The sequence below is a fragment of the Oncorhynchus clarkii genome, chromosome 7, assembly GCF_045791955.1.
Source record: "Oncorhynchus clarkii lewisi isolate Uvic-CL-2024 chromosome 7, UVic_Ocla_1.0, whole genome shotgun sequence".
Lineage (NCBI taxonomy): Eukaryota > Metazoa > Chordata > Actinopteri > Salmoniformes > Salmonidae > Oncorhynchus > Oncorhynchus clarkii.
In genome coordinates this window covers 57,140,463-57,155,586 of record NC_092153.1, presented here as the reverse complement: position 1 = coordinate 57,155,586, position 15,124 = coordinate 57,140,463, and the positions used below count along the sequence as shown (strand labels likewise).

The following is a 15,124-nucleotide window of genomic DNA, read 5'->3' as shown; positions in this document are numbered from 1 at the left end:
AGTAGTGGCAAAGTTGCTAATTAGCTAAAATGCTAACGTTTTCATTCGAACACACAACCTTCCGGTTGCTAGACATTCGTGTTGAAAGCCTACCCATCCTCCCAGACCAACCTCCCTCCTATTGTTTCGGTCTTTAGTTACCTACTGTCTTCATCTATGATTGAAATTCACTGTATAGGAAATTGTGTACTGCCCATGAAAAATGTGCAGTTTTATAGCTAATCTCATGCTATTTTACACGTTTTGCCATGAAGCTGAGAGACAATGTTGCGGTTTTACAGCTCAAGGATTCTTAAAAGATGGGACAATATCAAATATTGTGTTAATATTAACAACATTTGAAACATATATTTTGATAGACCAAAGCATTAACTATCAAACCAACCTCCTAATTATATATTTTTTTCTTCATATAATGCAATTACAATAACTGAATTTATGTCAACTCCGTCACACAATAAAAGGCATTTCATTTCTACAATTATTCTTTAAAGTCACAGAGGGCTTTTGCAAGAAACTACATACAATCATGTGCCACCTCAGATTAGTCCTTTTTGTAAATGTATATATGATCTTTTGTTTAAGATTTTTCTTCTTCTCTGTAATACTACTAGCCACAGAGCAATTTGGTTTTAACCAGCCCAGATACTTTCCCAATCTCTAAACTTCCTAACTAGCTACCAAGAAGACATTTAAGGCTATCAATCAAGTTTGAGTAGCTAGCTTGCCTAACTTTATTAGCTGGCATGCCTACTGGCAAGGTTAGTAGACTTAAGAAAAGCAAGCAATTACTAAATGTACTGGTTCAACCTTTACCCAGATTTAAGCAAAAAACACAGGTCAGGAGGATACAGACAGCTCAAGAGGTATGCTTAGACATGCAGAAAATTAAAAATATTTTTTATATAGAATTAAGCATGATGTTTATGGCTCTAGATTGCAGGAAAAAAAAAATTACGACCCCACAGCCATCCTGACATACTTTGTGCCCCTCAGATTTCATGATGCACCTGCAATTTGTGTGTATTTGGCGCGCTACAGTTAGGCCCTAAAGCTTATGCTTAGGCTATCCACTAATGCCAGACAAAAATAATGGAAAAAAAACTCAACGTAGCCTATAGACATGAATTGCACAATAATTATACATTCATGTTTTTTAATGTATTGTTTTCTCTTTATTCAAGCGACCCGTCACCCAACCCCCCTTCAGCCACACAATATTTCATGACCCTAAGCCCCCCCCCCACCCACCGACCCACCCCCGCCCGCGGGTTATAAGTCATTGGTCTCTGACCCTGTTATCACACCCCACATATTTCCAAAGAGATTTGGTTTGACTTTGGAGCCAATTCAACTCTAACCAGTATGGCTGATCTAAACAGCCCTGTGAAAAAGGTAAATTTGTCACATATTACCATGGCTACTGTCTGTAGTAGGTAAACTTTAGGTGTTATGCTGTCGAGTAAGTAGGTGTACTGTAGATAAGGGTTTTGCCTGGCTATAAGTGAACATAACCATGTGTAACTGTATGCTGAGTGACACAGGGCTTTATATGGGTAATAGTAGTCCTGTCCTCTTTCTCTTTAGACTGGGAAGACCCCTTTTACCATGGTTGTCTGAGAGCAGGGCCCTACCTTAAGTAGGTCACAAAAGTGGATCCCACAAAAGTGGATCCCATTACATACAATTTGGGGCATTGTTCATTTGGAAGTCCCATTAGCAACCAAGCTTTAACTTCCTGACTGATGTCTTGAGATGTTGCTTCCATATATCCACCTAATTTTCCTGCCATCTATTTTGTGAAGTGCACCAGTCCCTCCTGCAGCAAAGCACCACCACAACATGATGCTGCCACCCCCGTGCTTCACGGTTGGGACGGTGTTCTTCAGCTTGCAAGCCTCCCCTTTTTTCCTCCAAACATAATGATAGTCATTATGGCCAAACAGTTCTATTTTTGTTTCATCTATTTGAATTAAAGAGCTTCCTAAAGATACAGTGAGCTCCAAAGTATTGGGACAGTGACACGTTTGGTTGTTCTGGCTCTGCACTCCTGCAAGCATATTATTGCGTCAAATTCACTTATGTGCATTAAAGTAGAAAAAAGTAAAGTATTGGGTCCCATATTCATAGCACACAATGACTACATCTTGCTTGGGAAATTTGTGGATGCTACCATGATAACGGATTATCCTTAATGAATCGTGAATAATGATGAGTAAGAAAGTTACACACACACAAATATCATACCCCCAAGACATGCTAACCTCTCACCATTACAATAACAGGGGAGGTTAGCATTTTTCGGCTGGGGACTCCAAATGACTCAATACATTATTTACCATTAATTTCTATTGGGCACATTATAATTTGAAACACAACCAAAACAAACAGCAAATGCATCCAACAATTTGTAGAGTCACAAGCGTGATGTAGTCATTGCCTGCTAAGAATATGGGACCAAATATTTAACTTTTTACTTCTTTAATACACATATAAGTGTATTTGTCCCAATACCTGCTACACTTGTGAGTAACACGTTTTGGTTTATTTCATACTGTCATTTACAATGTTTTTCCCCGAATTTTGTCATTGTATTTTGTTTGGAGCGCTTCTTGTGAGCAATGAGGATGTGTCTGTTTTCTCTGTCCTCTTAATGTTGATTCAACGTGCGCACCTGAGCATGCACAGAAGTAGGCTAACTATAGCCTGCTGCGAGCAAATGTATGAAAGAACCCATTTGGCGTTGTCTGACTTCTTATTGACTTAACTCACCACCACTAATAAGCTGAGATTCTCAGTCATTTTTTCTTCATCTCACACAGTAACACGGAACCCAAACCTGCTGCGCATGCTCCATTGTGCGCTCTCGTGCATAAATGTATTTTGTCCCCCTACACCAAACTCGATCACAACACGCAGGTCAAAATATCAAAACAAACTCTCAACCAATGACATTAATTTGGGGACAGGTCGAAAAGCATTAAACATGTATGGCAATTTAGCTTGTACTTGCTAGCTAATTTGTTATTTTACCTGAAATGCACAAGGTCCTCTACTCCAACAATTAATCCACACATAAAACGGCCAACCAAATCGTTTCTTGTCATCTCTCCTCCTTACAGGCTTTTTCATCTTGGAACTTATATGGTGATTGGCATCTACACTTTCATAGTATTACCACGACAACCGGCAAAACATTTAGCCTTTCAATCACCCACGTGGGTATAACCAATGATGAGATGGCACATGGGTACCTGCTTCTATAAACCAATGAGGAGATGGGAGAGGAAGAACTTGCAGCGTGATCTGCGTCAGAAAGAGAAAGGATTTCTATTTCAGCCCTTGGCATTGCAGACGCTAGTTGGCGGGCGAGAGCAGGTGCAATAATTGAATAACATGGATTTCTAAATTTATTTTGCGACGCTCACACAAGTGACGTATCCGGTCTGGTCAGCATGTAAGTCAACGAAGTCAGTTTTTTCAAATAAAATCCATTCCTCACAGTAGGCTAGGCTATTTGAAAAAAATGTCCAACACTCTCCCCCTTGATAATCACCAGGCCTTAGTATAAAATAGCAAAATGCCATGCTCTGAGGATCCCATATATTCAGTGGAAACGTCATAAAACACCTGAACATATTTTCCTTTGGGCAAAAACAGATTTGTATGTCCCGAGCTCACTGGAATAGGCTAGCTGCTACAATGTCACAAGTTCGCTAGGGACAGCTTCGGGCCAGACTCTCATGTATAGGCTACAGACATTGGGCTGGACGCTCACTCAGTTGATTGATTTAATACAGTGTTGCACTACACTAGCGATAGTTCAAGTCAAGACAGATACAAAGGGAGGCAGACAGGCAGAGTAAAGAGGTGAATGTGATTGAAAGAACCTGCATTTTCATCATCTATTTTTATTTGTTGGCTTTATGTATTTTTACTTAGTTGTCAAGGAAGTTATAGGCCTACTGCTACATTGGCCTAGGGCTAGGCTATCTCTTAGTTCCATGCACTTATTTCTTTAGCCATTCAACCTCCATTGCTCACAGGAAGCAAACGGAGGAGGTGCTCTGTCTCAAATGCCAGAGACCTGTAAGAAATAGGCACAACCTTGGGAGCAAAAGCTGCATTCGGACATAACAAACTCCAAAAAGGAATGCTGTACTGATAGTGTGTGGAGATCTCCAACGCGCTTGGCCGATGCCAAGGCCATGAGCAGGGCATTATTGTAGGAAAGGACCTTCAGCACCACAGACTCCAGTGGTTCAAACGAAGGCTTACACAGAACATCCAGGACCAAAGCCAGGTCCCAGGTTGGTGACATAGGCTTAGACACTGGTCTGAGTCACCAGATTCAACAACAGACCCTCCTGACGGACACTATCTACGGTGGCCTGAATCAAGTCCACCGGAGGAAACACATAGAGCAGGGTCCGAGGCCACTGACATGCCAAAGCATCCGTTCCCAACGGATGAACAGACAACAATGCACGTTTTCTCGCAATGAGTGAAGATCTATGTCAGCCCTGGCTAACTGGTCCCATATCTAGACAACCACCAGTCTCCACTCCGTAGAGATACGACCCCCCCCCCCCCCCCCCCCGCTCCATAAGAGCAGATAATGGGCCAGGTTCAGCAAAGAGAGAAACCCCATCCCTACTGCCTGTTTATGTGCACCACCACTGTCCTGTTATCTGACCTTACAAGGAGCCAACGCCCTTAGGCACGACAGGGATACCATGAGCAACCGATGTCAGTGGCGAGATGCGTCCAGACTTGAAGCAATCAATCAGCTCTGAAACAGATGCATACACAGCAGTCCCAGATGCACCACAGCTGTCATAAAGGCCATCAGACCAAATAACTGCAGCCACAAACGAAAAGGCACCGAGTTCCCCAGCTGAAACTGTGCCCGACAGAGCTGGAATGCGACCCTCTTTGTTGCGACAAAAATGCATGCTTCAGAACCAAGTTCAGAACAAGTCCCAGATGCTGAGCTAGAGTCAAAACAGCTTTTCTTGTGATTCATTGTGAACCCCAGAGGCTGAATACGGAAAACTAGTGTGGCAGTGTGGAGCTCCACCTGTTCCCTCAATTACAGCCAATCGTCCAGATTAGCCCCACCGGTGCAAAATCCGCTTCCACCACCATAGAAAAGTAATGACAGGGAAACTAAGCTTCCTGAAGCATTGGGGTTTTTCAGACAATTGCGTTGAAATAGGTTAATTACTCCAGGCTTTGATCAGCACAGTGTACACTAGTGGCACCTGCTGGTCAAAAGTATTTAGAGCAGCCACATGATTATAGATGCTGTCCCACTGATACCAAACCAATCAGGTGGTTGTTCAAGGAAATTAAGCTTTGGACGTCATTGATCACGTGCTTCCGATAAAATGATACAGTCATCGGCACACTGCTTCGAAGTACACTGCTTAGCGATTTTGACACGTATCTCGGAGCTCCAGCATCAAACGTAACATAACTGTAGAAAAGGTGCAAGGATTAGGGACAGCCCGAAAGGCAGGACCAGAAACTTGTAGGCCACACCCTCAAAATGTAACCTTGTCTGTGGGGAGGCTGTATAAATGATCATCTTAAGGATCCGTCCCGTTTTAAAAAATGTGTGCCTAAAATTACATACCCAAATCTAACTGCCTGTAGCTCAGGACCTGAAGCAAGGATATGCATGTTCTTGGTACCATTTGAAAGGAAACACTTTGAAGTTTGTGGAAATGTTAAAGGAATGTAGGAGAATATAAAACATTAGATCTAGTAAAAGATAATACAAGGAAAAAAAACAACCTTTTTTGTGCCATCATCTTTAAAATGCAAGAGAAAGGCCATAATGTATTATGCCAGCCCAGGTGCAATTTAGATTTTGGCCACTAGATGACAGCAGTGTATGTGCAACGTTTTAGACTGATCCAATGAACCATTGTATTTCTGTTCAAAATGTTGCAAGACTGTGCACTCTCCTCAGACAATAACATGGTATTCTTTCACTGTAATAGCTACTGTAAATTGGACAGTGCAGTTGGATTAACAAGAATTTAAGTTTTCTGCCAATATCAGATATGTCCAGGGAATTTCTTGTTACTTGCAACCTTGTGCTATTCACATTAGCCAACATTAGCTCAACTGTCCCTCAGGGGACCCACCAATCCTGAAGATGACTAAATGAAAAAGCACATCCTTCAGATCTATGGACGTGAACCAATCTTTGGTCAGGTTGGATGGGGAGCGTTGTTGCACAGCTGTTTTCAGGTCTGTCCAGAGCTGTTTGATTTGGTTCAAGTCTAGGGTCTGGCTGAGTCACTCAAGGACATTCAGAGACTTGTCCCGAGGCCACTCCTGCGTTGTCTTGGCTGTGTGCTTAGGGTCGTTTTCCTGTGCGAAGGTGGACCTTCGCCCCAGTCTGTGGTCCTGTGCGCTCTGGAGCAGTTTTTCATCAAGGATCTCTCTATACTTTGCTCCGTTCATCTTTCCCTTGATTCTCACTAGTCTCCCTGTCCCTGCCGCTGAAAAAATGTCCCCACAACATGATGTTGCCACCACCATCCTTCAACGTAGGGATGGTGCCAGGTTTCCTCCAGACATGACACTTGAAATTCAGGCCAAAGAGTTCAATATTGGTTTCATCAGACCAGAGAATTTTGTTTCTCATGTTCTGAAAGTCCTTTAGGTGCCTTTTGGCAAACTCTAAGCAGGCTGTCATGCGCATTTTACTGAAGAGTGGCATCTGTCTGGCCATTCTACCATAAAGGCGTGATTGTTGGAGTCCTGCAGAGATGGTTGTACTTCTGGAAGGTTCTCCCATCTTCACAGAGGAACTCTGGAGCTCTGTCAGAGTGACCATCAGGTTCTTGGTCACCTCCCTGACCAAGGCCCTTTTCCGAATGCTCAGTTTGGCCGGGCAGCCAGCTCTAGGAAGAGTCTTGGTGGTTCCAAACTTATTTTATTTAAGAATGATGGAGGTCACTGTGTTCTTGGGGGCCTTTCAATGTTGCAGAAATGTTTGGTACCCTTCCCCAGATCTGTTGCTCATCACAATCCTGTCTTGGAGTTCTACATACAATTCCTTCGACCTCATGGCTTAGGATTTGCTCTGACATTCACTGTCAACTGTGGGACCTTTTATATACAGGTGTGTGCCTTGGACTCCAATCAAGTTGTAGAAACATCTCAAAGATGGTCAATGGAAACCAGATGCACCTGAGCTCAATTTTGAGTCTCATACCAAGGGGTCTGAATACTTATGTTAATAAGGTATTTATGTATTTTATTTTAAATACATTTTCAAAAAATTATAAACCCTTTTTTTGCTGTGTCATTATGGGCTATTGTGTGTAGATTGATGAGGAAAACAATTAATTGAATTAATTTTAGAATAAGGCTGTAATGTAATGTCTGAATACTTTCTGAATGCACTGTAAAAACATTTACAATACATTCCGTTCTCAGCATCAACAAAACTCTCTCGATCCTCAATCTTGTTAAGTGTGTTCAGGTGTGTTGCCCTCTAATTGGCCACACATCTTAATGTGTGCTTGTTTCCTTTGAAATGGAGTCTGTTTGAATATACCAAAATGAATGTATGTGTAAAAAAACATTGTATTCTAGCTCCATCATGATGATGCAGTGGACTAATTTCATGGATAGAAAACAGAAGATTGTAGGTTTGAATCTCACTGATGTCGTGTCACAATAAAAAATAAATGTGTTTGCATGATTAAAGCCCAAGGAAATTAATTTCCATGTGTCCTATCTCTGATTGGAGTAAAAAAAAGTTAACCGAAAACAAGATAGCAGTGTTATTAAAACTCGTAGTGAAATATTTAGTAAAAGTTAAGGAAGTTTAAAAGAAACTCAAAATAACCTACAGTTTCTGTTCTCAGAGCATTAATAAAACTTCCCAGGAAAACTTTCAAGGAACCAGAGTAAAACGTTCTCAGGACCTCCCTGCAACCTAAAAATAAAAGTTCCCTGAACAGATGAAATCTCCACTTTAAAAAAACTTTCAGTTTTAACGGTCAGGAAACGTATGGCTTCATTCCCACAACCAATGTGAAACCAAAACATACATTTCCACAACTTCCAAGAAACCAAATGTGCTAGCTGGGTATAAATTAAAAGTGACCAGTACCAGAGAAATTGCCATGTTATTAACAGTGTAACCGCCAATGCGGTGTCTCCTAAAAATGGCTATGTCAGACTTCTACAGAAGATCTGTCTCAGCTTTTCTCTGGGCCACTGATACCCCATTTCTATGATTACAGCTTAAATCAATATTCTGGCGGTACATAGTTAGGAGTCTGGGAGGTGGCCAAAGTGGCAGCAAAGAGCCACAAAGAGCTTAAACCACTGCTAAGATCAGCAGAACAAAATCAAACGTTAATGTTGGGGCTTCCTAATCAGAGCCGTGTGTTTGAGATCATACTCTTTTCCATAGTCTAAAGGCTTTGTTAATGGAATTCATTCTGTGGTGTGAGTGAGTGACAGCACTTGTATTAGCCCACTAATGCTAAGTTAGGAGTACAGGAAACAATGGTTAGGATAGAATGAGTGATAGGGGCTGGCTTTGGCTGCCATGATTTACATCAGCTGCTTTTCCATCACTACAAGACAGACTTACAGACAGAGTGTCTCAGTCAGCTTGCTCTTGCTGACGATGTGTTTTCTCAAGGCCTCATTCGTCTCCCAAGAAAACTCTCCTCTCAAACTATTTTACTGTGTGTTCGTCCCTCCACCTCCTGCCTCTCAATTCCTCACTCTTTCTCACTCCTTTTCCCTTTTGTACCTCTTCCTTTCCTCGTTTTCACTGTCATTACAATGTCTCACTGGAATCCAAATATACAGTGGGGTCAGCCAGTGTATACCATTCTGTAAACACCAACTCCTTACCCCCTGAGAGAGAAGACAGGGTGGGCCGGGCTCAACCCAGCACGGCATGAGTTTAAAACTCATATCCACACTCTCTTTGAGGACATATACAGTATGTGTTAACATAAACCTCCTCCAATATGTTTACCCCTTTCTCCCTGCAGACCCACTCCACACTCTTGTTCCTCCTCTTCCTGCCTCTCTCTCAGTGATGATATCACATCGGCAGGCTGACTCGGTGGCTGTGTCATCTGTCGCGTGTGAACTATTTTAGGACGTCTAATCAACAGCTCTCTCCATAGCTTAGTTAAGAATGCCTCCTTACCCCCCCCCCCCCCCCCCCCACCACACACACACACACACACACACACACACACACACACACACACACACACACACACACACACACACACACACACACACACACACACACACACACACACACACACACACAGCACCGCTGTAGATAAACAGTGTCCAAGTATCTTGTTCTTTCTGTTTCTTTCTTTGTACTGTGAAGTGAGTTTCCACCTGTGGATTTGTTGATTAAATGTGGTTTATTTCGGCCCGGCATGTGACTCCCTATGCTACATTGGTATAAATACTTTATCGGCTTAAAACAGATAATTTAAGCACATTTTTGTGAGGTGGTAAGGCAATATCCACATGAGAGCTCTGTGTGGGTTAGAAAGCAATAAATGGCCTGGTTGCTGTGGTATTAAAGCTGGTACTGGGAAATTGAGTACTGTTAATACATTAGTCTATAAATTCAAGGTATTCTAAGGAAGTAACCAATAGAAAAACCTGTGCTTAAATCAAGTTGGACTAAATTACCTCAATAACTGAATAACCAAAACCTCTCTCTCTCTGTCTCCCCTGTAGAGTCGTACTCTGTGGCCGGCAGTGAGGGCAGCATCACTCCATCCGTAGGCTCTGTGGCCAACCAGGCCTCTGGCATCTCCAGCCCCTGCTCGCCCTCCTCCCCTGGGGAGTCAAGGCACTCCGTCAGTGCCCTGAAGAAGTGGCTCACCAACCCCGTCCGCAAGCTGAGCGTGGGGGGAGGAGGAGGAGTGAAAGGAGGAGGGGGATACAAGGAGGACAGGCAGGTCCACAGGCTGGATGGGAAGCATCCCTCTCCCCCCCTCCCTAACGGCCAAGCCCTTGGAAGGCCTCTGGAGCAGGGGGAGAACTACACAATCCTCCCCTGCACTGATGTGGACTTGGTGAGGCATTACTCTCTACTATAGCCTTGGAATCCACACAGAGGTTTTTATAAAAGATTGTGATAACATCACTTCAGGACAAACCCCTGACTCCAATGACTTAATATGAATGCCCAAGTAATGTGAATAGATTACGTGTGTATGTGTGTGTGTGTGTATGTGTGTGTATGTGTGCGTGCGTGTATGTGTGTTATATTGTGTATGTTGTGTGTTGTGCAGGGGAATGATGGCCTGGTGAGTCCAGCGACGTACTCTCCAACACACCCTCTCTGTCACAGCTACCTATCTGACCTACTACAGGACAGGGATACACACAGTCTGGTAAGAATTACACACATACACACACACAAACAGAGCAGACAGTGTACACTGCAGCCTTTTGTACATTGATTCGGTACCGGTAACCCCTGTACACGGTGCCTTCGGAAAGTATTCAGACACCTTGACTTTTTACATATTTTGTTACTGTACGTTACAGCCTTACCCCAATTGTTTCTCTTTCTTATCAATCTACAAACACTACTGCATAATGACAAAGCAGAAACAGGTTTCTAGAAATGTTTGCTAATTTATTAAAAATAAAAAACTGAAATATCACATTGACATAAGTATTCAGACCCTTTACTCTGCACATTGTTGAAGCACCTTTGGCAGCGATTACAGCCTCGAGTCTTCTTGGGTATGACGCTACAAGCTTGGCACAACTGCATTTGGGGAGTTTCTCCTATTCTTCTCTGCAGATCCTCTCAAGCTCTGTCAGGTTGGATGGGGAGCGTCGCTGCACAGCTATTTTCAGGTTTCTCCAGAGATGTTCGATTGGGTTTAAGTCCAGGCTCTGACTGGGCCACTCAAGGGCATTCAGAGATTTGTCCCGAAGCCACTCCTGTGTCGTCTTGGCTGTGAGCTTAGGGTCGCTGTCCTGTTGGAAGGTGAACCTTCGCCCCAGTCTGAGGTCCTGAGCGCTCTGGAGCCCTCAATCCTGTCGCTGAAAAACATCCCCACAGCATGATGCTGCCACCACTATGCTTCACCATAGCGATGGTGCCAGGTTTCCTCCAGACATGGCGCTTGGTATTCAGGCCAAAAAGTTCAATCTTTGTTTAATCAGACCAGAGAATCTTGTTTCTCATGGTCTGAGAGTCTTTAGGTGCCTTTTGACAAACTCCAAGCTGGCTGTCATGTGTTCTTTACTGAAGAGTGGCTTCCGTCTGGCCACTAAACCATAAAGGCCTGATTGGTGGAGTGCTGCAGAGATAGTTGTCCTTCTGGAAGGTTCTCCCATCTCCACAGAGGAACTCTGGAGCTCTGTCAGAGTGACCATCGGGTTCTTGATCACCTCCCTGACCAAGGCCCTTCTCCCCCAATTGTTCAGTATGGCTCGGAGGCCAGCTCTAGGAAGAGTCTTGGTGGTTCCAAACTTCTTCCATTTAAGAATGATGGAGGCCACTGTGCTCTTGGGGACCTTCAATGCTGCAGAAATGTTTTGGTACAATTCCCCAGCTCTGTGCCGCGACGCAATCCTGTCTCAGAGCTCTACGGACAATTCCTTCAACCTCGTGGCTTGGTTTTTGCTCTGACATGCACTGTCAACTGTGGGACCTTTTATAGGCAGGTGTGTTTCTTTCCAAATCATGTCCAATCAAGTTGTAGAAACATCTCAAGGATGATCAATGGAAACAGGATGCACCTGAGCTCAATTTAGAGTCTCATAGCAAACGGTCTGAATACTTATGTAAATAAGGTATGTGTTTTCTATTTTTGTATACATTTATGGGGTATTGTGTGTAGATTGCTGAGGATTCTTTAAAAATATATGTATTTTAGAATAAGGCTGTGACGTAACAAAATGTGGAAAAGGTCAATGAATTCTTTCCGAAGGCACTGTTATTGCATTCCTTTAAAAAATATATTTTTTCATTTTAGTTTATTTATTAAATATTTTCTTAACTCTTCATAAAACTCCATTCTTGGTTAAGGGCTTGTAAATAAGCATTTCACGAGAAGGTCTACACTTGTTGTTTTAAGCACGAGACAAATACAATTTGATTTGATTGTTAGAGTTCTGTACACAAAGGCTGATTCTGTGGAGATTTAGAGAACAAAGAGATATTACAGCTGTCAGAGCATTCGTTTCCCTGTTAGTCAAACACTGGCACTGAGCCTGAAACAACTCCCTTTAAAACCCCTATCAATATTCAATAAGGAGAGAGTGGGGGGAGGTGGCGAAAGAGAGAGAAAGAGAGAGAGAGAGAGAGAGAGAGAGAGAGAGAGAGAGAGAGAGAGAGAGAGAGAGAGAGAGAGAGAGAGAGAGAGCGAGAGAGCGAGAGAGCGAGAGAGCGAGAGAGAGAGAAAGAAAGAGAATTCTGAACAACAGAGAAAGCAGAGGATAATTAACCATAAATAGATGTAAAGTCAGAAAACATCAAGTCTCTCCTCATGTAACCTGAGATACCGCTGTTGCTGGGCAACCGCCTATTGGTTAATGCAAAAATCCTGGAAATTAGAGCATTAACATTCAAACAGAGCACATAAGCAATGCTAGAGTCATCAAACAAACCAGAGGAGTATGCTAAATTAGTATAGCTAATGTTTATAAAACATAACAGTTTCCCCCGCAAATACATAGTCACTGGGAATGCTGTACAGTATATTCAGTGTACAGTATCTGGCAGTAACTCCAATTCACCCAAACATTACCTTCAAAGAACAACTTTGCCTTATCAGTTATTATACGCACATGCACACAAAAACACACACACACACGCTCTCGCCCTCAAACAATCAGGACAAACTCTCACCACTTTAAATCTAGAGAACCTTTAAGAAAGCCCTGCGCAGTGGGATCAATCCTGTGGGATTTTCCAGGCTGCATCTGGATGTGATCAAGCAGCGAGGCAGCAGATCAGCCCCGGACAGCCTACTGCGTCCACAGACTCACTGGGGAGCTGAAAACAGGGTCAGGGCTGGGGGTGGAGGGCTGGAGGGGTGGGTGGAGGGGGGTTAGTAGAGTAGAGGTCCGGGGAAGACTAAGACGTGGGTGTTAGAGAAAGAGCTACAGGGATGCTGGAAATAACATGGTTAGGGAGCAGAGGTAGGGGTAGAGAGGGGTTGAGGGAGACGTGGGTAATGGGGGAAAGAAGAGAAACCAGGGGAGGCTGTCAAGGGGAGGGAATAGGGAGGTAGAGGGGGACTGGAGTTCAGAACAGGGTCTTGGGTGAGTCTCGGTCAGGCTTAGAGAGACTGGAGAATTTACGGGAAGGAAGCAGAGGAAATGGGGGGGGGGGGGGCTTGAGGAAGTGCTAGAGGGAATGGCCAGGCTGGAAATGTTCTCACTCCCTCCCCCCTCCTAACTCTTACTGAAACTCCAGCCTTACACCCCATGACACATTCTAACCACTGAAGCTCACCATGAGGGTCAATAAATATGTAAATCTTTAGGACTCTCGTCAAAGCTCTGCCGTTGCCTTTACCTCCCCTCCACGGTCAGAAGAGATGACCCTGAGCTGAGCTGCCATGAATAGGCTACCTCACTAGTTCCATCAGGAGCTCTGCCATCCCTTTAGCATAGCTTAGGTACTGGTGAATAGACATACTGTCTGTGGGCTGCCTGGCGGTGGTAACATTAGGATACGAGGAAGCATGAGGCAGACGTGCTGTGGCTATCAGCACCCATTTGAGCGGTGGGTTGAGCGGTGGTACAGATAAATACAAGGGTGGCTGAAGTCTTAGAAAGAGAAGATTACATTCTTGTTCCTATTAAGAGATGAACCTGTATTTGAGGTGAAGACTTATTTATTCTTTGAAGTATTACTCTCTTGCCATTTCAGCCTGCTATCACCTAGGCAAGAAAGAGAGAAAGGAAAAGAGATGGAAAAGTGCTTATTGCTATCAGAGTACAGATCGTGTGGACTAAATGTCACAGCAGGCAGTTTTTTTCAGAGGGGATAAATTGTGAGGAGTCGCCCTCCTGGAACAGCCTACAGGATGCTGGAGTTGTCCTGAGGAGTCTCCCTCCTGGAACAACCAAAACGGTTCTGGAGTTGTCCTGAGTAGTCTCCCTCTTGGAACAGCCTACAGGGTGCTGGCCTTGTCCTGAGGAGTCTCCCTACTTCCTCCCTCTCCTTCCCATGGACGTCTGCTTCCTGGATTAGGAGCTACCAGCCATAGGTTCAATTCATGAACTGTCTGTCGGGCCTGGACTCTATGCTCTCTTTGTATAGCAGACATATGCTTACAGTCAACAGACCTGGAGTGAATACATGTATGAACTCACCTCTCCACCCTCTTCTTTCAGAACCATCATTATTCCACTATTCTCCCAGAAGAAGAAGATGGCTCCTCCCTGATTGATGACTCGACCAGCCAATGGTCAGCCACCATGGACAGTGAGGAGGACAGGAGGAGTGCCTTAGAGAAGAGCATGTAGGTGGTTGTGACCTCCACGTGAACCCACAATGTGTCCAGTCTTATGGTCCCTATCCCATTAATGGACTGTCAGTTTTCCACCACAGTATAATGCAGCATCTAAGTGCTCCTGGTGCTGCAGTCATTAAGTCCCATTGTCCCAAATGGCAGTCTGTTCCCTAAGGGCTCTGGTCAAAAGTAGTGTACTATATAGGGAATATGGTTCCAGTTGGGATGTAATTCTGTATGCTGTGTCCTGATGAGAGCTAACGGTGTGGTGGAAGTGCTGGCTCCACTCTGGGAGAACCCCATCCCTCACTGTGATGAGAGAAGACACTGTTTAATGGCTGCCCTCTATTACTACAGCCAACTCATCTCTCTCTCTCTCGCTCTCAGATATGTGCTGACAGAGCTCATAGAGACAGAGAAGTTGTATGTGGACGACCTGGGCCTCATAGTAGAGGTGTGTGACAAATCGATCACGTGACATTTTTTATGCTGACCCCCCTATCAGTTATTTTTTATGTAAAGTACCTAGTCTGAAAAAATACTATTTTTTCTATTATGCCATAGAAGTTATGCTATTGTCTCTACCATATTACACAATGATGACTATAGCC

At 43.8% G+C, this 15,124-nt stretch overlaps 1 protein-coding gene across 1 annotated transcript in view; it reads left to right on the top strand.

The window, feature by feature from the left end:
• Positions 1–15,124, top strand: part of LOC139413526 (rho guanine nucleotide exchange factor 25-like) — a 39,819-nt gene that overhangs the window by 15,642 nt on the left and 9,053 nt on the right. The window contains exons 2-5 of the mRNA XM_071161023.1: positions 9,760–10,100; positions 10,320–10,421; positions 14,395–14,522; positions 14,901–14,967. Of these exons, the coding sequence (XP_071017124.1) occupies positions 9,760–10,100; positions 10,320–10,421; positions 14,395–14,522; positions 14,901–14,967 (638 nt within the window). The remainder of the gene's footprint in view (positions 1–9,759; positions 10,101–10,319; positions 10,422–14,394; positions 14,523–14,900; positions 14,968–15,124) is intronic.